The sequence below is a fragment of the Trachemys scripta genome, chromosome 1 (assembly GCF_013100865.1).
Source record: "Trachemys scripta elegans isolate TJP31775 chromosome 1, CAS_Tse_1.0, whole genome shotgun sequence".
NCBI lineage: Eukaryota > Metazoa > Chordata > Testudines > Emydidae > Trachemys > Trachemys scripta.
In genome coordinates, this window is record NC_048298.1 from 74,871,443 (window position 1) to 74,895,381 (window position 23,939).

The following is a 23,939-nucleotide window of genomic DNA, read 5'->3' on the forward strand; positions in this document are numbered from 1 at the left end:
TGCAGGTGATGTTTGCTAGGTAGATGGGTGGCAGAGTTTACACTAGGGAAAATACAAACCACAGAAATTGTAAGGCTAAAAGGTATGCATATTTGGAGGCATCAGACTGATAAGAACAAACAGGTAATAGTTACTGTAAGAAGCAGTGGCAAATTTAGAGTTAGTGGGGCCTTGTGCACAGCTTCATTTCTCCCCACCCTCGGGACCCAGCCAAGAAAAAGAACATTCTCTCATCTCCCCACCGCTCTCCCAAGTTTTTTGTTCTTTTTTTCTTCATCCTCCTCCTGTATTATAAGTAATAGGAAGTAAATGAAAATAAAGTGAGGTACCTTGATTGGGGCAGAGGGTTGGGGTGCAGGAAAGGGTGCAGGGGTCAGGTTCTGGGAGGAAGTTTGGGTGCTCGGTGCGGGCTCTGGGCTGCGGGTTGGAGGTGGGAAGAGGTGAGGGGTGCAGGCTCTGGGAGGAAATTTGGGTGCGGGCTGTGGCAGGGGGTAGGGGTGTGGGATGGGGTAAGGGGTGCAGGCAGTGGGAGGAAGTTTGGTTGCGGGCTCTGGGCTGGGGCAGAGGTTGGGGTGCGGTAGGGCTCGGGGGGTGGCGCTTACCTTGGATGGCGCAGATCCCAAAGTGACTGGCACACCCCTCGGGCAGCGGCTTCTAGGCTGGGGGAGGGGACGGGAGGGGGAGGGTCTCTGCGCGCCGCTTCCGCAGCTCCCATTGGCCGCAGTTCCCAGCCAATGGGATCTACCGAGTTGGCGCTTGGGGCGGGGACAACGTGCGGGGACACACACACACACACACACACACACACCCCGGGGCTGCAGGGACATGCCGGCTGCTTCCGGGAGTGGCACAGCATGGAGGGAGGGAGGCAGCGTAGGCAGGGAGCCACCTTAGCCCTGCTGCTGGCACATCTCTGCACGCCTCTTGGAAGGAGGGGGACAGCGGGTCTCTATGCACTGCCTGGGGTGGGGGCAGTGCGCAGAGCCACCTCCCCTCTGCCAGGGGCATGCAGGGACGTGCCAGTAGCCAGCCACTTCTAGGAGCAGCGTGGGGCCACCGGCCACGGAATGCAGGCAGGCAGCCTGCCTGAGTCCTGCTGTGCCACCAGCTGGGACTCAGGGGTAGGGTTACCATATTTTGTGCCTCCAAATGGAGGACACTCCCTGGGGCCCCGGCCCCGCCCCCAGCCCCGCCCACGCCCCCGCCCCAACTCCGCCCCCTCCCAAAGTCTCCGCCCCCTCCCCTGCTTCCCCCGAACATTTAATTCGCGGGAAGCCTGAAGCAGGTAAGGGGGGGGGGAGGAGGTGCGGCCCAGGCTGGCCCCCCGGCGGCTCCAGCCTGGGTCGCCTCGGGCCCTGGGGTGCCGGCCCCGACCGACCACCCCCCGCGGGCCCGGCTCCCAGCCCCACGGGCCCGGCTNCCCCCCCCCCCCCCCCCCCCCCCCCCGCCCCCCCCCCCCCCCCCGGCCCCCGGCCCCGCGCCCCCCCCCGCCCCCGGCACCCCCCCCCGGCTCACTCCCCCACCCCGGCTCCCGGCCCGGCGCACCCCCCGGCTCACTCCCCGACCCCGGCTCCCGACCCCGGCTCACTCCCCGACCCGGCTGCCGACCCCGGCTCCCGGCCCCGGCTCACTCCCCGGCTCCCGGCCCGGCGCACCCCCCGGCTCACTCCCCGACCCCGGCTCACACCCCGGCTCCCGGCCCGGCGCACCCCCCGGCTCACTCCCTGACCCAGGCTCCCGGCCCCGCGGGTCCGACCCGGCCCGGCACCATGCCCCCGGCCCCGGACAAAGAGGCCCCGGCCGAGCCTCCCGATTTTCCCGGACATGCCCGGCTTTTGGGGATTTCCCCCCGGACGGGGATTTGAGCCCCCAAAAGCCGGACATGTCCGGGAAAATCCGGACGTATGGTAACCCTACTCAGGGGCAGATTGTCAGATGAGATTTGTCCTGCATTTTGGGGGCCCTGTGCCACCGCACTGTTTGCTTCATGGTAAATCCGCCTCTGATAAGAGGAACTCTCCACCCTATAAATACTTTTGGAAGACTCTCCTGAAGATTGAGAATGAAGGTATAATGATGACACAGCAATTGCATGGTTGTCAGCCTTTCAATGGTGGCTATTACTTTACAAATCTCCATTGCTAATTCTTCACCTCTTTATCTGCCTTGACTGTGAAATGATTTACAGTATGCTTTCCACCACCCTCAGGGTACACACTCTCTATAACTTGTATCCACACCTTAAATCTGTCTGCCTGTCAGACAAAACAACAAGGTGGGTGAGATTATATCTTTTATTGCACCAACTACTGTTGGTGAGAGAAACAAGTATTCAAACTGCACAGAGCTCTTCTTCAGACCTACACAGCAACAACTATCTTGACAGACAAAGCATCATTCTCCATTATATATTTAAGGGCTTCTGGCTACCAGTCCAAAAATGTCTGGAAGGAAACTTCTGTGAGTAACCATGAGCAACTTTGCTGAGAAGGCACAAAGCCAAGGCAGATAAGCTGCATCAGTGCTATACTATGGCGGGCTGGCAGAGTGGAGATTTTGAGAACAAAGAGGGAGCCAAGATCATGGTTTGTAGAAGTGCTTTCCAAAAAGAGCAAAAAGTAACATTAGCAACTTGATCCACTGGAAAAAAAAAATCTTTGATGTGAATAATGTGACTGCTGTTGGAGAACCAGTATTGGCAGCAGCTGAGGCAGGAGCTCCCTAGTTGAAACGGACACTGTAATTTGCAGCAGTATGATAGGTGTGGGAAGAGAGACATTTTCAAATTGTTCGGTGTTGGTGCACAACACACAACTTTGCAGACTGTTCCTTTCAGCATGGCAGCAGGTATGTTTGGTAGGCTGTTTCCACTCATCATCAAATGAAACTGTGCTGCCCAATTTTTCTGCCGCCAAAGTACCAATGCAGAAATTTACCCATGTAAAGGACCAGCACAAAACCTACGCAAAACTTAAGTCTTGTGCTGATATGGCTTATTTACAGGATGAGCCTGAAAATTATTTCTCCCCAGACCTCTTCCTTATAAACAGAGGAAGGAGAAGAGTTTAAAACTCATGTCCGATACGGGCCCCCCTCTGCAGATAACACATGGGGCAGTAGCTGAGCTGGGCTCTTCCCACCCCAGTGAACACTCCCTACTCCAAGCACATGACCCCAGCAACTGATTACCTATGCACTACATTAACAGAACATTATTTAGTTTGCAAAGTCAAGCACTGAAAAGTTGGGAAACTTTTCCTGACAGTTGCCTTCATAGTCCTAAATCTGCCCCAATGAATGTGTGTTATATGTCTTTAGTTAAATGCTATTTTTTCCATAGGGACCCTACCACAAGACAACTGGATTATGATTGTATTAGTAACCATAAAGCTGGGGTTTCCTAACCTTCAAATTATTGATTTTGCATCTTTAATGTTCTTTTGACCCAGGTCTGTTGTATGTAATAGATAGCTAAATCATGCAGTACTTAAGAGCATTGGTGGAGTAAGAACATCAGAGCAAGTCTTCTATGAGTTTCACTTTGTCTATATATTTCGTTATTTTAACAGCCAGTGAACCACCCAGTTTTGAAATTACACCATATAATCTCCTCTGTCTCTCTTGTTTTCATTAAAGTGCATTGAAAATGTGATCTCCAAAAGGAATTCTTGTCAAGACCTCATTTGCAAGCAAATTCTTTTTTCCTTTTCAAATCTATTTCATCTCTCTTTGGACCTTTCTGAATGAAATGGGTTCCATTACCTACAACTAGTATTTGACGAGCCAGAAGGGGAAAAAAGAAACCCAAGATGGAGTTAATACCCATGCTGAGTATTAAATACACAAAAGAAATCTGAACCAATTTATATCAGATACTTTGAATAGGATGCACAAGTATATATACAAAACTACCAAAATGGAGCCATTGTAATGCTAGCATGTCTACTCCAGCTGTGTAATAATAGTGGGTCTGTAGCAACTTGTGGTTAACTGCTTTGTAGCTTCAGAGAGGCTGAGTATTGAAATGAAAAGCCATGGTAATAAAATAATTAGGTCACAAATTTTAAATCTTTGACATTAATTTTGAGTAGAAAATCTTCCTATTTATCTTCGGGCTTGTCTACACTGGCACTTTACAGCGCTGTAACTTTCTCACTATGGGGTGTGAGAAAAAAAAGACACCCCTGAGCGCTTCAAGTTTCAGCGCTGTAATGTGCCAGTATACAGAGTTACAGCCGTGTTAGTCTGTATCCGCACACCTATTATCAAACTGTCTGTACTGGCCTAGCTTGATTATCACTTCAAAAGTTTTTTTTTTTTTTTTTTCCTCTTAATTAATTGGCCTCTCAGAGTTGGTAAGACAACTCCCACCTGTTTATGCTCTCTGTATGTGTGTATATATATCTCCTCAATATATGTTCCATTCTATATGCATCCGAAGAAGTGGGCTGTAGTCCACGAAAGCTTATGCTCTAATAAATTTGTTAGTCTCTAAGGTGCCACAAGTACTCCTGTTCTTCTTTGTGCCAGTATAGACAGTCCTCCAGTGCTGGGAGCTATTCCCCTTGTGGAGGTGTGTTTTTTAGAGCTCTGGGAGAGCCCTCACCCAGCACTGTGCCGTTGCAGTGTAGCTGTGCCCTTAGGTCATTATATGGCATCCATTAGCATAGTGTCTGAGCACCTCACAATCATTAATGCTTTCTTCTCACAACACCCTTATGAGCTAAGGAAGTGCTATTATCTGGATTTTACAGATGGGGAACTGAGATGCAAGGAGACTAAATGAATTGCCCCAGGTCATACGGGAAGTCTGTGGCATAGCAGGTATTTGAACTCATATCTCCCAAGTTCTAACTACCACCTTAATCCCTTCTATTTCCCCTATTCATCCTAGGAAAGAATGGCTAGTGAAAAAAAAATACACATTTGGGTTAACTTTGATACTATATGAACAGTGCGTATCACTTCATTATAATGAGAAATTAAGTGTTTAGTAGTTAATTAAGAGAGACATATCACTGACAGTTGCAAGAAACACTACCAATCTGTCAGATCTGAAAGGCATTTGCTTGGTATGTATTTTGTAAATTACAGCTAATTCTTTACAACACCTTAAGCAGACTGAAAACTAATTATTGTGATATATTTAGTTCACAGTAAGTCGGGTCGAATTAACATTTAAAACACATATTTGATGTCTCAACATTTTGGAATATACAAATGTCTTTGCACCAGAGCAGTTAAGGATCCTTTTAACTCAGGCAGTTAGGTGCCTGTATAATTCAAGTGTCAAATGCACAAAGGGAGAAGAAAAAGAAAGTTTACTTTAGCAAGACACTATCAGTTGAATGAGTACAGTAGCGGCAGCTAAACGAGCACATTTCCCTCCTCTCTCTCTCTCTGTAATATTTGCAGGAATACACATATTTAGAATCCTTTTGTGAAATATGTTCTCATTCTAGTGGTCACTACCATAGCTCTGACCTATGACTTTAAAAATTACAATTATCTATACCCAGCTTTATAGACAATAGACAATGAAAAGCATAAAATACACACACATGTGCATATTTTAGACTCTCCATTGTCATATATGCTATCACACACAAAAACAATGTTAAAAGAACATTAACTCCGCAAAGTCCAGCACTCAAAAGGTAGTAAGTGCCAGAATTAAGGCTGCCTTGAGGCAACCATAATTCATCCCCTTATTGAATATGCATTATGATACAGACTTTAATTACATGATCACATGGTATTTATCCCCCACAGGAACCCTACTTCATTCCGGGCACTTGACAAGCAGTGCTCACTTATTTCAGAGTAGCAGCCGTGTTAGTCTGTATCCGCAAAAAGAACAGGAGTACTTGTGGCACCTTAGAGACTAACAAATTTATTAGAGCATAAGCTTTCGTGGACTACAGCCCACTTCTTCGGATGCATACAGAGTGGAATAAATATTGAGGAGATATATATATACACACACATACAGAGAGCATAAACAGGTGGGAGTTGTCTTACCATTTCTGAGAGACCAATTAAGTTAGAGAAAAAAAACTTTTGAAGTGATAATCAAGATAGCCCAGTACAGACAGTTTGATAAGAAGTGTGAGAATACTTACAAGGGGAGATAGATTCAATGTTTGTAATGGCTCAGCCATTCCCAGTCCTTATTCAATCCTTTGTTGATTGTGTCTAGTTTGCATATCAATTCCAGCTCAGCAGTCTCTCGTTGGAGTCTGTTTTTGAAGTTTTTCTGTTGTAATATAGCCACCCGCAGGTCTGTCATTGAATGACCAGACAGGTTAAAGTGTTCTCCCACTGGTTTTTGAGTATTATGATTCCTGATGTCAGATTTGACATCATTTCACTTAATGAGCAACTGTGATGTTGCACTCCATATGTTTATGGAAATATGCTTATGAGTGTAAATATTATGTAACTGGAATATGCTTTGTGCAAAAGGTCTCTTGTAAGGTATCATTACAAAGCTTATAATCTACTGAGTGTGATCATCCTATTTGTATGAATGTATCATTCTTGTATCTGAAGCTAGAAATATGAAATATTACTCTAAAGTCCTATTGTAACTATGCAAAGTGTGGAACATTAATGGTGGCTTGGAATCTTGATAGCTCCCATTAACTAGGACAGTTGGTTGTGAATGGCTCTGTTTACTCACAAACCTTCCTGGGTAGGTGCAGGCCAGCTCTGAAAGAATGGAGAATGAGGTCTTCCAGTGACATGTGATCATGTCACCTGGTACTGGAATTCATCTTAAACCTTGTGCTTTTCTATTTAGAAGGAGGGGTGGGGACCCAGAGACACAAGAGTCCCACCTTGTGCCAAAGCTATAAAAGGGGGTGGAACAGAACAAAGGGGGCTGCCAGTCATGAGAAATCCCCTAGTTACCACCTGTGCTGGAACAAGGACTGTACCAGGGGAAAGGATTGGACGCAGACTAAGAAGGAGTCTAGTCTGTAAAAGAAGCTTATTGGAACATCTCTGAGGGTGAGATTTACCTGTATTCAGTTTCTTAAATGTATTAGGCTTTGACTTCCGTGTTTTTGCTTTATTTTGATTGGTAACTTACTTTGTTCTGTTATTATTTGAAACCACTTAAATCCTACTTTTTATACTTAATAAAATCGGTTTTGTTTATTAATTAATTCAGAGTAAGTGATTAGTACCTTGGGGAACAACAGCTGTGCATATCTCTCTATCAGTGTTATAGAGGGTGAATAATTTATAAGTTTACCCTGTATAAGCTTTATACAGAGTATTTGGGGTTTGGATCCAATTGGGAGCTGGGTGTCTGGGTGCTGGAGATAGGTGACCTGCTGAGCGGTTTTTGGTTAAAGTCTGCAGCTTTGGGGGCATGGACCAGCCCTGGGTCTGTGTTGCAGAAGATTAGCGTGTCTGAGTCAACAAGGCAGGGTTCTGGAGTACCAAGCTGGCAATGGAAAACAGGCTCAGAGGTAATTCCAACACATCAGGTGACAGTCCCAAGGGGCTCTCTATGACCAAACCCATCACAGCAAACTATTCAATAATTACTGATCTATGTATGGCCTTACGCCTTATATACCAGACGTTATTAATACCCTGCTCTGAAGACAGAATCATTAATTTCCTCACGGACTTTTCTGTGGCGCTCATAGAATCTGAGTGCTTCACACACATTAATGAATTTAGCTTTACCACACCCGTGTGAGGTGAAGGAGTGGTATTATATCCCTTTTACAGATCAGGAACTGAGGCACAGACAAGTTAAGGTAAAAAGCATCCACTAATTTCTGGAGCCAAAGTTGAGACATCTAGGACTTGATTTTTCAGAGTACTTAGCATTATATAGCATTTAAATGTGTTTGATGCAACCATTGATGTCAATTGTAGCTGTGATTGCTAAGTATTTCTGCAAATCAGACCCCAGGGTTACAAGTCAGGCACACAGAAAATGAGAAACACGCTCTTAGTGGTGCCTCTGAAAATTCTGGTTTAAGTGACTTGCCCAGCATCATATAGGTGATAGAGGTAGAGATAGAATCCAATCCCCGATGGCACAATCACATCCAACTGCCTTAAACATAAGACCATCCTCTCTCTTCCTGCAATCTTCTGCCTCATCTAACTTCTGCAATAAATGAGGCAAGAGTCCTACAGACAACAACCTCCTTTGATATACAATACTGAGGGAGAATGCAGAAGGCCTCCAGAGATCCATTCTCTGCACTGAATGAAGCAGGGGTCCTGGGGAAAAAGTATAATGTGATCATATAATTAAAACCTAAATTATACTGCATATGCACTGGGGGGAATTAATTAAGTTTGCACAGTTTGCTTGACTTTGCTTTTTAAAAAAAACAACAGGAAATGACACAATCTACATTAAAAGAATTTGATTAAGGTTGCAAACTGGAAAAAACAAAACAAAACAAAAAACAGAAATTGACATATATGTGGATCATCAGCAGGGTTGGAACCTTTCAGATCCACCATGCAGACCTCTGAGTGTTCCTGGCTTTCAGTCACTGACAAGTCTATTTGCCCAACTAGTCCCAGCCTTCCCTTCTATTCCCCCCTACCCCAGCTTTCAGTCCCAGACTCTCCATACAAACAATCCCAGTGTGTCGTCTCCCGCCCCCCCCACCTCCTCCTTGCTCCCAGCCTCATTCTTCCTGCCCAGCCAGTCCCAGATTCAATCCATTCCCAATCCCAGTCTCAGTGACTCCTCGTCCCAATCTCTTCCCTTTCCCAGCTTTTATTCCTTCTACATTTGAATCGAACAGCTTCCTTCGCTGAACTGCCTGGCGTGCAGTAGAGACAGGGTCCCAGTTCTAGTGCCTGGCCTCACACTGGCCCAAAGAAGCTGGAAGCATACTGGGAAAGTCTGGCTTTGCTCTTGTAATAATGGGCTGGAGGGAGCCTACTCAGTTGCTTTGTGAGGATGACACATATGTAGTCCAGTAGAACGTAGGAGCTGTGATGGGATGGAGCATATGCTGTCATTCTGTGAGGATGGAACATGCACAACCTCGTCAGCACTAGGAGCTGTAAGGACATGGAGCATGCTCAATGAGGACAGAATATTCAGAGATTTTAGTTGCTAAAAATCAATGAAGTCTCTACAGAGCATGTGTAAACTACAATTTTTCAAAAGTCTTATAACTTGGCCAGATTTGGGTAGACTGTCAAGAGGATGGCAAAAGGCCCATCCCTGACACAAACACCATCCTGGGCCAAATTTAAGTCCCTACTTCAAAGCATGGGGGAAACTAGAGCTATACAGAAAAAAAGGTCATCAGAAAATTTTAACATGGACAAAACAATGTATTTTTTCCTAGCCTTGTTCTCAGAAATGGCTGAACTACGTTGGGTTGTCTTATTTATTAAAAGAGTACCTGCCTGAGGCAGGTACTCAACATGGAAAATTTCAATCCAAAATGATGAAAGCTTGGCAAAGTTATAAACAACTGAAATGCACCAGCCCCATCTACAATGAATACATGAACACACATACGTACATTTAGTTCTCATATATAGAGATATCCTCCACAAGTGTAAATCAGAGCTTCATTGCTGAAGACATGGCTCGTGTGTGTAGCTGAGGAATCTGACCCAAGATACATACACAAGCACCTGTGTTGGCAGTTTGTATTACACACACCAATATATGAAATACCCTTTTAAAAACTCCCTCAGGCACCAAGTAATGTTGATATTTTCCATTTTCCCAGTGGTTCTGAGAAGAGTTGAAATTAACATGGCTGTTTTGGTTTACTGATAACTGTTATTTAGATAGGTTTCCAGAACAGGAGTACTTGTGGCACCTTAGAGACTAACAAATTTATTTGAGCATAAGCTTTCATGGGCTACAGCCCACTTCATCGGATGCATAGAGTGGAACATATACTAAGGAGCTATACACACACACACACACACACACACACACACACACACAGAGAGAGAACATGAAAAGGTGGGAGTTGCCCTACCAACTCTAAGAGGCTAATTAATTAATTAAGAGAAAAAACTTTTGTAGTGATAATCAAGATAGCCCATTTCAGACAGTTTGACAAGAAGGTGTGAGGATACTTAACATGGGGAAATAGATTCAATGTCTGTAATGTCTCAGCCATTCCCAGTCTCTATTCAAACCTAAATTTATGGTATCTAGTTTGCATATTAATTCAAGTTCAGCGGTTTCTCTTTGGAGTCTGTTTTTGAAGCTTTTCTGTTACAAAATTGCCACCTTTAAGTCTGTTACTGAGTGACCAGAGAGGTTGAAGTGTTCTCCTACTGGTTTTTGAAGGTTATGATTCCTGATGTCAGATTTGTGTCCATTTATTCTTTTGTGTAGAGACTGTCCGGTTTGGGCAATGTACATGGCAGAGGGGCATTGCTGCACATGATCTTCATACAACTATTATTATGAAGATATCAGACCAGCTCTAGTAATAATGTTCTGGTGTGTCTATAGCAGCATCATATTAGCGGTCCCCAAACTTTTTACCTCATGTCCCTCCTTGCCCCTGTCTGTTCCCCTCCCACCCCGGAAGCTGTGGTCAGGAGACGGGAGCAGGGCCATGGTCAGGGCTGGGGCCATGGCTGGGCCAGGAACCAGGGGCCAAGACTGGGGCTGCAGCTTGGGCCTGGAGTGGAACCAGGGCCAGCCATGGGCCGAGGCTGGGGGCAGGGCTGGAGCTGGGACTGGGAGCAGATCTGTAGCCTGGCTGGGGCCAGGAGCAGAGCTGGGGCAGAGCGAGACTGGGTGGAGATCTCTCCCTCCCTCCCAGGCCCCACCACACCCCTCTGAATATTGCTCATAGAGAGGGGCACCCCACAATTTAGGGACCACTGTACCAGAGGTAGCCCCCCAATTTCTTGCCATTGATTTAGTGATTAAAAAAATATTTAGGCTGTGATTATTATTAAGTTACACTTTTGGCCTCCAAATATTGATGGTAACCCTTTACATAAATATCAGCTCCAAGTAGAACAGCAGAATCCATAATAAAAGATTTAGATACAGGACCACATAACTATTGCATTAAAGATAGCAACATAGATAAAACATTTCAATACCTGATCATTGAACATTTCATCTTCTATTTGCTAACCAAATTCAGGTGTTTAATTTTTCATATTGAACACATTTATAAGGCACCGATTGAGCATAAAGGAAAGTAAAGATCAGCCAGCTTAATGAAGCACATACCAGAACCAAATGTTATAGTACAGATGTGACTCTGAATTGTATACTTTGGGGTACTAGTAACTAGTGCAGGTATTATGACAAATTCCTTCTCTTCTATAGTAAGCCCTGATTCAAAGTCCATTGAAGTCTCTGAGAATTTTACATTGACTTCTACAGGCTTTGAATAAGGCCCTGAAAATCAACCCCTTAAGAAACACGCAAGTAGCTGTGCTCTCTAAGTAGTTCAGTTTCAAAGAAAGTCTATTTACAAGGGCATGGCAGTAGTCTACTCTAGATGAGCCAGAGACATGAATTACTGTAGTGAAATCAGCTTCTGATAAAATTAGGCATAATTTTTGCATTATTTGGAGTTAAGCCTCTATTCTGAGATGACAACCAAATTCCACAATAGTCCCTCAAACAGACATATTCCCTGCATAGTGGGCATGCACAAACTGCCAACAAGCCTCTCAAGACACTTCTCTAGCAACATGAACATCACTTCAATCTTGCAGAGTATTAACCAACTGTCATCCAAAGAGAAGTGTTGTCTTAACACTCAAACAGCCAAGAAATAGTTCATGATGGATTGATGGGAAAGGAAGCAGCACTGACTATCTTCAGTATTTTGAGGATAACCCACATTATGGTTCTTCAGCAACTTCATAGGGAAACAGCCTGTTTCAGTGCCACAAGAATGTCTAATGCCTGACTAAAAGTTGTACAATAAATCCAATTCTTGTTCAAGAACTCCCTCTAAAAGTGACACTGGTGAGGAACTATCCAGTATGTCCACACCCCGACAAGTTATAGAGGCTCTGTGTATATAAAAGTTGGGAGTGTCCTGCCCTCCCAAAGTAAGATATTTGCTATCTCCATCAAGAGTTGACTTGGGACCTCACTACAGGTGTCCACCAATCAGGAATTATATGGGTGAAACCCAAATGGAGCTGAGCTCAGCTACGATCTCCTGGAACTCGGAAAGAGTAACAACTTGAAATTTACCTAAGAGTAGCTAGGAGTTTGCCTCATTCTTTGACATTTTATAACAGTATAGTCAACCATCTGCTTACCTACGAAGAATGCACACCAAGATTGCTAAAATGTGTTAGAGTGCAACTATTCTCATCAATATTAACCAGATCATGGACAGCTTGAGACAATTTCCTTTGGTTAGCTCTTTCCCCTCAGGATAAAGGAGGCCAGAGAAGACACTGGGTATAAATGGATTCTAAACAGCAGGCCTAGAAGCTAATTTTCCTTCACCAATGGCAGTTTCCTGCCTAAACGCTTCATGTAAGATTACCAGTAAACCAATAAGTTCTATAAGAAGGTCACTGATCTACCATCTCATTAATAGTGGTCGAACAAAAATAAATATATATTGTAAGGCTATATCTCTCTCTATATAGATAGAGATAGAGATATAAAAATCATAAAAGACTGACAACATAGCAAGTGTGACAGGTATGACAATATCCTACAATATCTTTGGGAGAACTTACTGTATTAAGTTTTGTGTCATTTTGGGCCAAGGATTGTATGCAATTCCTTGGAGAGGGTATCCACTGCCCCTCCAGGAACTAAGAAGAGTGGAAGATGATTAGGCAAATTCATTCAGGTTATAACACCTCCCGAGAGGTACCACCTCATGATTATGCTTGTGTTCAATCTGGATTCTTTAGAGACCAATAGACATAGAAAGGACTTTTGGATGAATAGCCTGAGTTTAAACTGACCGGGAGCCTTCATTCTGATCCAGCATGGAAGGTCCCAATCCTTAAGGAAGGGTTAGAAGAACTGACACCAACAAGAGCCATTGTAGAGATAAAAGAATATGTATGCTAATAAGCTTATTGTTTGCAATATATTCTCTCTGTATGCTTTCACTTTAAGAATGTATGCTTGCTTAGAAAGAGCTGTGTGGTAAATTAACTGCGGCAATTGTGCTGTTTACAGCCTCTGAGGAAGGAAGCTAAAGCAGGCCCACTGAGGCAATCTGCCTTCCTTGGAAATTCACAGTGTAGGCAGCAGGGAACCTGGAAATATTGGCATTAGAAAAAGTTCAGAAAAGGGCAACTAAAATGATTAAGGGTTTGGAACAGGTCCCATATGAAGAGAGATTAAAGAGGCTAGGACTTTTCAGGTTGGAAAAAAGGAGACTAAGGAGGGATATGATAGAGGTATATAAAATTATGAGTGGTGTGGAGAAATGAATAAGGAAAAGTTATTGACTTGTTCCCATAATACAAGAACTAGGGGCCACCAAATGAAATTAATGGGCAGCAGGTTTAAAACAAATAAAAGTTCTTCTTCACACAGCGCACAGTCAACCTGTAGAACTCCTTGCCTGAGGAGGTTGTGAAGGCAAGGACTACAACAGGGTTTAAAAGAGAACTAGATAAATTCATGGAGATTAAGTCCATTAATGGCTATTAGCCAGGATGGGTAAGGAATGGTGTCCCTAGCCTCGGTTTGTCCGAGGGTGGAGATGGATGGCAGGAGAGAGATCACTTGATCATTACCTGTTAGGTTCACTCCTTCTGGGGCACCTGGCATTGGCCACTGTCGGTAGACAGGATACTGGGCTGGATGGACCTTTGGTCTGACCCAGTATGGCCATTCTTATGTTCTTAAATACCATGCAACCTGGAAATACACCAGTCAGAGGGAGAGCGACATGTGTCTCTGTCCAAGAAATGACAGCTGGGAACCGGAAAGTGTGAGCCTTTGGCTGGATTGTAGAGGGGAAATACATGTGCAGTTGCCCTGGACTGTGACAGTGAGTACAAAAACTTTGCCAATCTTCTTCTGTGACCAGTCAGCACTGAGGCTGGACCATCGAACTTTCCCCCTTTGAAAAGTATTTTGCTGCTTCAGTATTCAGCTGTGTAAGATGATGGTCTGACTGTGATGTGGGGAGGGAGGAGCAGAATTCTAGTTCAGTCCCAAAGCAAGGTCAAACATACAACTACTCTTTGCCTGTTCCTCGTAATAACTTAAGAAACATACATGGTAACTTTAACATCTGTGAACTCACAAGTAAATGAAGATGACCTCTGCTGTATAAGGAGATTGAAGTCTCCCAGTACCAAAGCCTGGAAACCACACCAAAGTCAGCAGGTCTCAAATTTCTGTTAGGAGTCTGAGGTTGACCATTTTAGTGAGCAGTTTGGTATGACAAGATTCTAATTGTGAAACTGCCCCGACAGCTGCAGGAGAGGACCTTATGCTGCAAGTACCTTAGTTGTCAGTGTGCAGAAAGCCTGTTGACACATATTGTCCAAGTAGTGGATTCTACATCTTCAAAACAACAAAGCAACTTTCAGCACATCAGCCTACCGATAATAAAGCCAACAGAAACAAGAACAACCAAAAACCAGTATGCCATGACCTTACTTACAAATTATTATACTAAGCCACTCTCTAATCAGTAAACAGAATCTGATCACTTCCTTTGGTAAATGAGGCATGAAATTAACTGTCAAATCAGTGTCTCACACATAGTTTTGAATACATTTGAACTTCAAAGTGCTTACATACGTGGAAACTACCATTAAACCAAAATATTCGTATGTTGGACTTGGATGAGGCTGGCAAAAAGCAAATTAAGGCCTCAGTCCTACAACTTGTTCCACATGGATGAAGGGATCTTTCTGCAGAGGTTCAGGGCCTAAGAGCAGATCCTGCAAAACTTCGCTCACATGAGTAAGCCTGACTCATATGCACAATTCCACTGAGGTCATTGAACCCGTAAAGATTAAAAGAGAGTAGACATATTGACAGACCAAGTTTTCACGTTATCTCATAGCTAACTGATTATTCCATTTTTCAAACCTTGATTTTATGCCTGACCAAGAGATATGGTACATTTTTCCTTATTTAATGCAACCCTTATGCCAATTTTATTTTCTTAAAAAGAAGCAAAACAAATATAATATACCTTTCATTTATAATATACCTTTTCAATTACATTTTTCTATGACTGGGACGTCCATAACTCAATTATTTTAAGCATGAGTGAGTGAGGGTGTATGGGTGTAGAGAATAGGGACCTCAAGCAAAAGCACATTCCAGACTCTGAACCCCAAAACAGATCTGAAGCAAATGAGTATATTACATAGCTACCCACTCATGGCAATTTCCCATATCTGTAAAAATTCATCTTGCTTCTAACATTTCTCTATTCTTAATAATGTAGCTGACTACTGCAAGTGTGACAGACCATGATGGTATGGATATCAATCCTTCCTAAGGTTACAAGAACAAACATATGTTGGTAGTCTCACCTTCCTACCCAAGATAAGTAAGCTCCAAAGATAATGCCTCCCATCAATCCAAAGCCCACATGTGTGACAAAGAGTATGTCTACACGACAGCTGGAGGTGCAATTTCCAGCTCAGGTAGATGTAGCTTTGATTGAACTAGCCTGCTAACAGCAGCAGTGCAGCTATGGTGGCACAGATGGCACCTTGGGCTAGCCCCTGAGTACAGTACAGTCTGACACTTTCTGTAAGTAGCTCTAGTAGATAGCAGTGCAGGTGGTGGTGTGGGCTATTTTTAGCATGTTAACTCAATCACAGCTAGCACATGTATGTCACCTTGAGCTGTGATTTACACTTCCAGCTGCCACGTAGACTTACCCCAAGACTCCAAATGAGGGGCATAAAAAATGTATCCATGCAGCCACATTCAAATGCAGTAGGGTTTATCCCCTGAGTGCAAGTAATACTGTCTGTAATCCCAGTTAAATGATTCTTGACTTCTGGCTTTCAACAAAATGAGTTGACCCTGAATTTGTGTAGTGCATAAGTAACTAGAAAGAAAATGTAAGTAATCTCTGGAAATGAGGGGCATTTGAGAGGTATATCAAAGAGTGTAGTGGAAAAAGCACCTTTCAGTCCAACAGCTGGGGTGCTTTCTCTGTGCCCCCAGGATATAAGGGTTTTAGTTTTTTTATCTCAGGAAGTCATTAATGCAGAGATTTGTGATTGAAAATTAAGGCCTTACATGTTTATTTGAACACAGCTGGCCCTGAGCTCATCTTTCCTCTGTACATTCACCTCAGACAACTGCCATCCAATCTATTCGAGCCATGTGGTAATTTTTATGATTTCCTTTTGAGCGATTTCACAGCTTTTTCCCCACCCCCAGTTTTAATGCTTTGTGGAACTTCAGAAGGCTGAAAACTTCTCAGTGAAGAAGATGAAAAATCAAAACAGCCAGCTGCGAATTCTCACGTGTGTGTTTTGGGATGTTCTCTGGGCAGCATGGTACACTGAGCACATGATTCAGTACAAGGAACGCTGAGATTTAAACATTTTATTAAGATGATGTTAAAAAAAATAGTGAACAGAGTTTGAGCATAGAAGTTTCTGGTTATCAGGGAATAACATACAGATTATCAAGGGTGCAAAGTTTGGTTTAAGATCAGGTGGCATGAGGAATACATAATCTGCAATATCCCCAATTGGGGGTAAAAGGTTGATGGGTCAAAGTACAGACATTGAGATATGAGGGTATGAAGTTCATAGAGAGGTTGTGTTCGGGTGTGGAGTATAATGAGTGGATATGATGATGAGGATGGATTGACCCTCATTTGGTGCGATTTAATGCTACATTCCCTCTCTCCTCCTGGGTGGCTTTTACTCTTTGCACTTCTATAGGCGACACATGGTTTAGTTATGTCCCTCTGAGGCAGACACATGGCACCACCACCAATTTACAGGGAGGGACCGTGAAGCTCAGGGAGATTATCAGCTGCTGAAGGTCACAAAGCAAGTCAGTGACATTACCAGGAGTACAACTCCAGTCTCCTGATTCCATGTCCCATTGTCTAGGTAGCAATGCCCAGTAGGCAAGTCAAGCCAAAGATATTCAAAAGTGACTGGTGATTGTGGGCACCCAACTGGAGACACTCTAATGGGGGTTAGTTTTCAAAAGTTGTGCAGCATTTTCTGAAAATCAGTCCCCTTTAAACAGTCTCAGATTGGGTGCCCAAAAAGTTGAGCTGCCAAAGTCACTAGCCATTTCTGAATATTTCTTGGCCTTAACTTCTACATCTCATGAACACAAAAGTAGAAAGTATTGAGTGAAAATTCCCCAGTGCTTTACAAGTGCAGGAATTCTGCAGCTTTCCAGAAGATGAAAGGCAGATGTCATCAGCAGCATTTTTGAGGCAAGTATTTTGCCCAACCTGTGATAGTCTTTGCTCATCAGAGACCTAGGACTAGAATAGCAGGGACAAACAAGGTCAGGAAGGAGGTGGGCTGACATGGATTCACAAGAATGCTGTACAGCATTTGTCTGTATTGCGGCTGCTTACCCACTTAAGACTTACATGTTTTTTTTTTAAACTATATGTACTCCAATACAAAAGACTTGTCTGTTTTGTCCACCTGTTGCATTCTGATAGTGATTGACTTCAACAAAGGCCCCTAGACTGTAAAATTTCTGTGGCAAGGATGGTCTTCTTTATTATGTGTCTATTCAGTATCTAGCACTATGGGGCCCTGATCATTCATTCATTGATTAATTCCTAGGAATTAACAACAACAACAGTAGTGACAACAGTCCAGCCATTTGAACATGTGACTGGGAACCAGAAAGTCCTACACTCCAATATTGATACTAACTTGCTGTGTATAAATAAATGTTTGTACAGGATTATTTTAATGTTTGCAGATTGTTTTAAAATAATAATGTTTGTAAAGTACTTCCATCTGTTTTGTATATTTTATTATTATTCAACATATAAATCCAAAGAAAACAAACTAAGAATGTCTGAGCTAGAGAAAAAGGGTCTGAGGACACGTTTTCAGACCATCCTATGAGATTTAGCCCTGTCACTAATGTGACTTTTATGGAGGATACAGAGTTAAAATCTATCCTGCCACTGAAAATCTACTTCTCTATCCTGAAGTCATTCCATGTTCAGCAGCACAGTTGATCCCCTTTTCCCATTCATATACATGAAATATTAATTTCTCACCACTGCAATAAGAAGTCATTTATCAATAAGATTTGTCTTTTGTTCCATTGAAAACATTTTTCTTCATCTGCAGTATTTTCTCAGCCCCACTGAACATTATATTGGTGTTTCATATTCACTTCAACTTTGCTTAAGTATTGTTCTTTCTCCAGATGGTGTAGTATTACACACAAGTCTATTAGTCATTCCATTTACTCCACTGCAATGAAATTGCAGTCTACTTTCCTAGATAATTAACTCTTTAGAAATAAAGCTAATGTTTTGCCAGACATATAGCTCTTCCTGAAAGTGAAGCAAGCAGATTGGTTCTTGCAACAAAGCAGACAAGTTGGACCAGAAAATAAATTATAATATATGAGCTTGGGGCCAAAAAGAAGATCCTTTCTCTGATGGCGGAGCAACATCATTAATATTAATTTGTATTACCATAATGCCTATGAGCCCGTGTCATGGAACAGGACCCTGTTGTGCTAGACACTGTACAAACACAAAACAAAAAGACCCCTAACTCAAAGTACTTGCATGTAGGCATGGACAGCAATAATTTGGAAAATATATAATGTCACCAACCTGAATATCTTCCCATTTCTAAAACTGAACCTGAATTCAATCTTAGGCTCTGAATAAGTCTTCCCCAACCCACCGAGCACACACTCCAGATGGGATTGGAACAAGAAGTGCCAAAATGGCACAAGATAGTCTGCTCTCATGGTAACCCGCATCCAAGAAGGGAAGTGTCAGACATTGTGTATATGTTCTCATGAGACTTCCAGCCCACTTTATATGAGGTTATGATAATTCAGATAAGTATTGAAACTGAGTTCCTAGCCAATCCAAACCCAAATGCTGAGCATTTCGAGTGTCCCTTCACCAAGGCTTAATATGTACTGCATTACACTGACTTGTAGACCTGGGGAAAATATAAGCAATTGCTATCAGGATCTGAACAGGTTCAGTGGGCAGCCAGTAGAGCAAGAGGTGGTGGGGATCTAGAGTCAGTGCCAAATGGGTATTGCTTAAACCAAGGGTTTGACCTAACTGGCTATCCTGCCCCCTAGTGAGTCCTCAGGGCTAGATGGGTATTAATTGGGAAGGGCCACTCTATAGGGTCCACATGCTTGCCTTCCCTCCATTCCCACATCAGAGCCCAATGCCGAACAGTCAATCATCACTCAGGGCAAAGAGAACAGGTTAAGTCTAATCAGCGGGCTTCCTTTGCCTGCATGAACTCAGTGGCTACCGGTGCAGGACTAAGAAATGAGAGATAGAAGTGGAAATGTTCATGAAGCAAGAGCAAAAGCAATAAATATAAATAACAGATTTGTAATAGTAATGCCCAATCAGCAAACAACATTGTGTGTATGTAAATAGAACACACAGATGGTTGTACCAAACTTAAGGTCATTATGGCCGAGTTATGCTGACAACTCCAAAGATATTGCTCTGGCTGTTTGCGCCTGGCAATATAGATTGGCACTTGCAGGAGATCTGCATGAGGGAGAGGGACCCCTGAGCACCATCTCCCTTCACCTCCATGCCTGGCCTAAAAATAAACAATTTGTGAAATTAGATAGAATGCTAGATCAATGTGGTAGTTGAGGTTTGTTCTGAAAAATCAAGGGGACCGGCCTCAATGAATGAGAAAATGTGATTGAATCTTTCTTGGCATAAGGTGAGCAAGGAATTTTGGAATGATGAATGTGGTAGTGACAGAGACAGCAATTTTGAAAAGTACTTACGTGACTTACAAGCCTAAGACTCATTTTCAAAAGTCTTTTAAGGCCAGATTTTAAAAGGTATTTAGGTGCCTAATGAATTCAAGGTGACAAACATCTAGATGCTGTTGAAAATCCTCCTACGTACCTATTTTCATCTTTTAAAATGTGGCCCATAGGCACTTGAAAGTCAATTGGGCTAAGATTTCTAAGTCATGTAGATCCTTTTGGAAATTGTAGCCTACACTAGCTCTGCCCATATGCACTGTATATCCTACTCTTTGAAGAAGCTGCTAATATCTGAAGAGGAATACGAAATAAAAGTAACAACGATAATAACCACAGACATGTAGTCCTGTGTCTGAGCACACAGCTATAACTCATTCATTCTAATTCTGGTGTTTGTCCTGACTGCCTTCCTGGCCTTGGCTAAGTCATTTACATCTCTGCTTCACTTACTCCATCTGGAAAATATGGATAATACTCCACAATTGCTCATCTCTGGGGAATATATGAAAGTTAAGTTAATGATCATGAAATACTTTGAAGATAAAAAAAGCTAAATGGAAAAATGGACGGGAAAAGTGGGTGAGGTGATATGTTTTGTTGGACCAATTTCTACTGGTGAGAGAGAGAAGCTTTCGAGCCACTCTGTTAGCAACAGAAGTTGGTCCAATAAAAGATATTATCTCACCCACTTTGTCTCTCCAATACCTTTGGGGCTGACACAACTACAACCACACTGCATACAACATGGGGAAAATGCTAATTTTTATTAATTATTTGCACATATAACACCTTTGATCTGAGTTTCTCCAAGAGCCATACAAACATTAAGCCTCAGAAACACTGCTGTGAGGAAGGAAAATACAATACAGCCTTTTAATAGATAGGCAAACTGGGCACAGCTGGATCACAACCCAAAATTCTTGATGCCGTCTGTTGTTCTAACCACCGGATGACACTGCCTCCCAATGTCAAGCTTGAATGGCACTTTCCGTTCAGTGCAAGGTTTGAAATAAGCTGGCAAAGATGGCAACTGTAGCAAGAGAGTAACTCTTTCTAGGTCATTACATCATATTGGGGTTAAAAAAAAAAAAAAAAAAAACATTTACCATCCCTGCAAGCAAACCCTGAATTCTCAAATACAAATCTGTTCTAAGAGAGAAGTTTAGACATATACACTTAGGTTCCACTGTTTGAAAATGTAGTTAGGAAATTTTTGGAAAGAATCACTTTCCCCTTCCCACCATCCTTATTATACATGCACAGGACTTCTACATCCCCTCTCCCCTGCCCCCGAATTGCCCATTAAAACACCACTTCTGTGCCAGTCAGAATAGATATGCCATTTTCAGAGAGAAACTGGAAGAAGAAGAAGAAGTTTGTCTCAACTTTTTGGAGATTCCCCTCAGCTTTTCACTGTAATTCACACTAAAAAAGCTTTGTAAATTGACCTTCATTCTGCATAATTACCATGAGGGGTGTATTTTAAATCAGAAAGAGATTCACAGCTGAATGAACGGGATGAATATTTCTGGGTGTATGTATGTATTTATTCAGCTAACTGATGTCAATATAATACAATACTTTTTAAAAAAGTATCAGGAAAATACAGGAAATTTTTATATATATTTGGTTTGGTCTTAAATAGTATATCAACCTTTCCAAAAGGTTGAAAGGTGGAATGCCTTTATGAAAAATATTAATTACAGTCCTGTTCCCATGCACTTTTGTGGGCAGTATCCCATGCTATTAGTGATTCTAAAATAACATAATATTGTTCATGAAGGCCCTAACTGATGGAGTGATTTGCTTTCATTAATTTGTTGAATTAATAATTCACTAAAATGTATGCACAATCTCAGTATAAATCTTTGGCATAACTGAGCATGGAAACAATGAACAAAAAAGAAAAACAATCCTAACTTTCTCTGAAGTAAGTTTATGGAACTACAAATACCCTCAAATTTATGCCCAATCCTGCCCACTAGGAAGGGGATCGGGATCACTATGAACGAAATTCCAAATGCAGGATAACATGAAATAAAGATAACAACAGAGGCTTTTACAGCCAGCTTTTTAGTGACCGAGTTATGCATAGCATGAGCTAGACTTGTTGAGTCATTAGAAACTTGAGACTGAAATAGCATGTTCTCTCCATGAAAACTTGCACTTAAAACTTTAGTGCCATATTAGCACTTCAAAATAATTACATAATCTCATACCGCGGAAATTTAGTTCCCTTTCCAGTCTATGCAGCTGGCATGTAGAAGCAAGTCTGATTAGGGGGAGCCGCCAAAATCAACCTGTAGGATTAGAACTCGCAGCAGCGAACCTGGGCTATCACAGTTTATCGGCAACAGTTTTCTTAGCAAAAAGAGACTCCCAAATTCCGAGCGCGGGATAGGGACACTAAAAGCCTCTCAATTCCATACATAACACATTCGATTCACCATGCTACCCTCTCCCCCTTCCCCCCGTCCTCACCCCAAACTTACAATTAAAGGGATGTGGTAAGAAACGGGAGGGATTCTTGGAAGTTTTCAGGACCCAGTTCCTACATCCAGACAAACTTCGGAAAAAGTTGGTGCGGGGGGAGAGAAGGGAGACAGATCTCCCCAGAGTAGAGTCTCAAAGTCGATGCAGCAACACACCGTTTTCAGTTAACCAACTCAGTTCCCACTGGTTCTGAAGTTCTAGTAGCAAGAAGAACGCCCTGGTGTGAGAGAGGGTCCGGATACTTTTTTTTCCAGCCTTGATAAGGGGCGCTATAACCTTGGCTGCAATTAGTTACCACCACGCATGGCAGCATTAACATCCGGATTTCAATCATTCCTTTGCACTCCTATTAATCTGCAGCCTGCTACAAACGAGGTGCCCGAGACTTTAAACAACCTGGCTGGGCTGGGAGCACGGAGGGCACTCAAGGCTAGGGAATCTGTTAAATTAGAGCTTGCCCTTCCTACTAAAAGTGTTGCCCGGGATTTTAAGGGGCGAAATATGCACAGATTGGAGTAAGGAGACGCATCACTTGCACACGCGGATCAATATCCCTCCAACACGCTAAACTGACTCACGAGCCGGTAGGTAAGTTTCTAAGTCAGTTTCAGAGGGGTTCAACTTTTCCCAGCAACATTCCTCCCCCTCCCCCCAGAAGTCACCTAATTGCAAAACAACACATCAAGTGCCCCCCCGCGCGCACACGCACACTTTACCTGCTTTTGTGCCGGGTCTTTAAGAGATTCCTTCCAAAGGGAGCCATAGCCACTCCAGCGGCCGAACCACCACATCAACGCGTCCAAACCCAAGGCTGGGGTGTTCTTTCCTCCCCCTCTTTCCCCTCACCTCCTTCAGCTTGTTAGTAGTCACCCAGCGTAGCGATGAGCTGGAAGTTGTGCAATTTGCTAACTCTGAACTACTGGTTTGTTGTTGCTGCTGCACCTTTGGAGTCCTGCCCAGCTGCAATCTTCAAGGAGGCGTTTATGAGCAGGAAAAAGGAAAAAAAAAAAAAAAAAAACACTTTCTATTGTGATGTGAAGTTATTTGCAGAACTTGCTAAACTTTCAGCCTTGCCAGCCGCCAAGGCACGGATCAACAAAAGGAAAAAGGGGATTTGACTCCAGGAGGGAACTAGGCAAGAACACACAACAGAAGGATTCAAACTTTCTCCGCCAAGTTCCAGCCACTTAAAGTCAAGTCGAGCAGCTAAACACAAGCCTTAATGAAGGGCAGACAACAGTTGTTCCACCAGTTCCAGTGCATAACAATAACTTTCCTTACAGATCAATCTGTAGCTGCTTCTCATTACAGGGTGTAGCAACAGTCGGGAGATGAAGTGACAAAGTAGGTCACAGCTACTACCTCTCTGGCCCCTCTGTACTTTTAGGTAAACATTTGATACTTTGCTAGGTGCATATAAACCTTTAGAGACTTTAGTCTGCAAACCTCACTCAGCAGCCACGTGTGGCTTCATAACACTTCCCAAGAGGGCCTGATTTGCAAAAGTGCTGAGAACCCCCAATTCTAGCTGAAA

General features: G+C 43.1%; 1 protein-coding gene across 3 annotated transcripts in view; it reads right to left on the reverse strand.

Moving 5' to 3' along the window:
• The window catches only part of RASSF9 (Ras association domain family member 9), a 35,617-nt gene extending 11,892 nt beyond the window's left edge, over positions 1–23,725 (reverse strand). Inside the window, exons 1-2 of one of the 3 annotated variants that reach the window (XM_034772327.1) lie at positions 23,122–23,725; positions 22,405–22,602 (exon numbers count right to left, since the gene is read on the reverse strand). Coding sequence is in view for 1 of the 3 variants with exons in the window: in XM_034772316.1 (XP_034628207.1) it covers positions 23,122–23,168 (47 nt within the window). In the remaining 2 variants the exon portion in view is untranslated. Of the gene's footprint in view, positions 1–22,404; positions 22,623–23,121 lie in introns of all 3 variants that reach the window. The other 2 variants (XM_034772334.1, XM_034772316.1) reach the window with 2 other exon arrangements.
• Between the last annotated feature and the right edge of the window lie 214 nt (positions 23,726–23,939).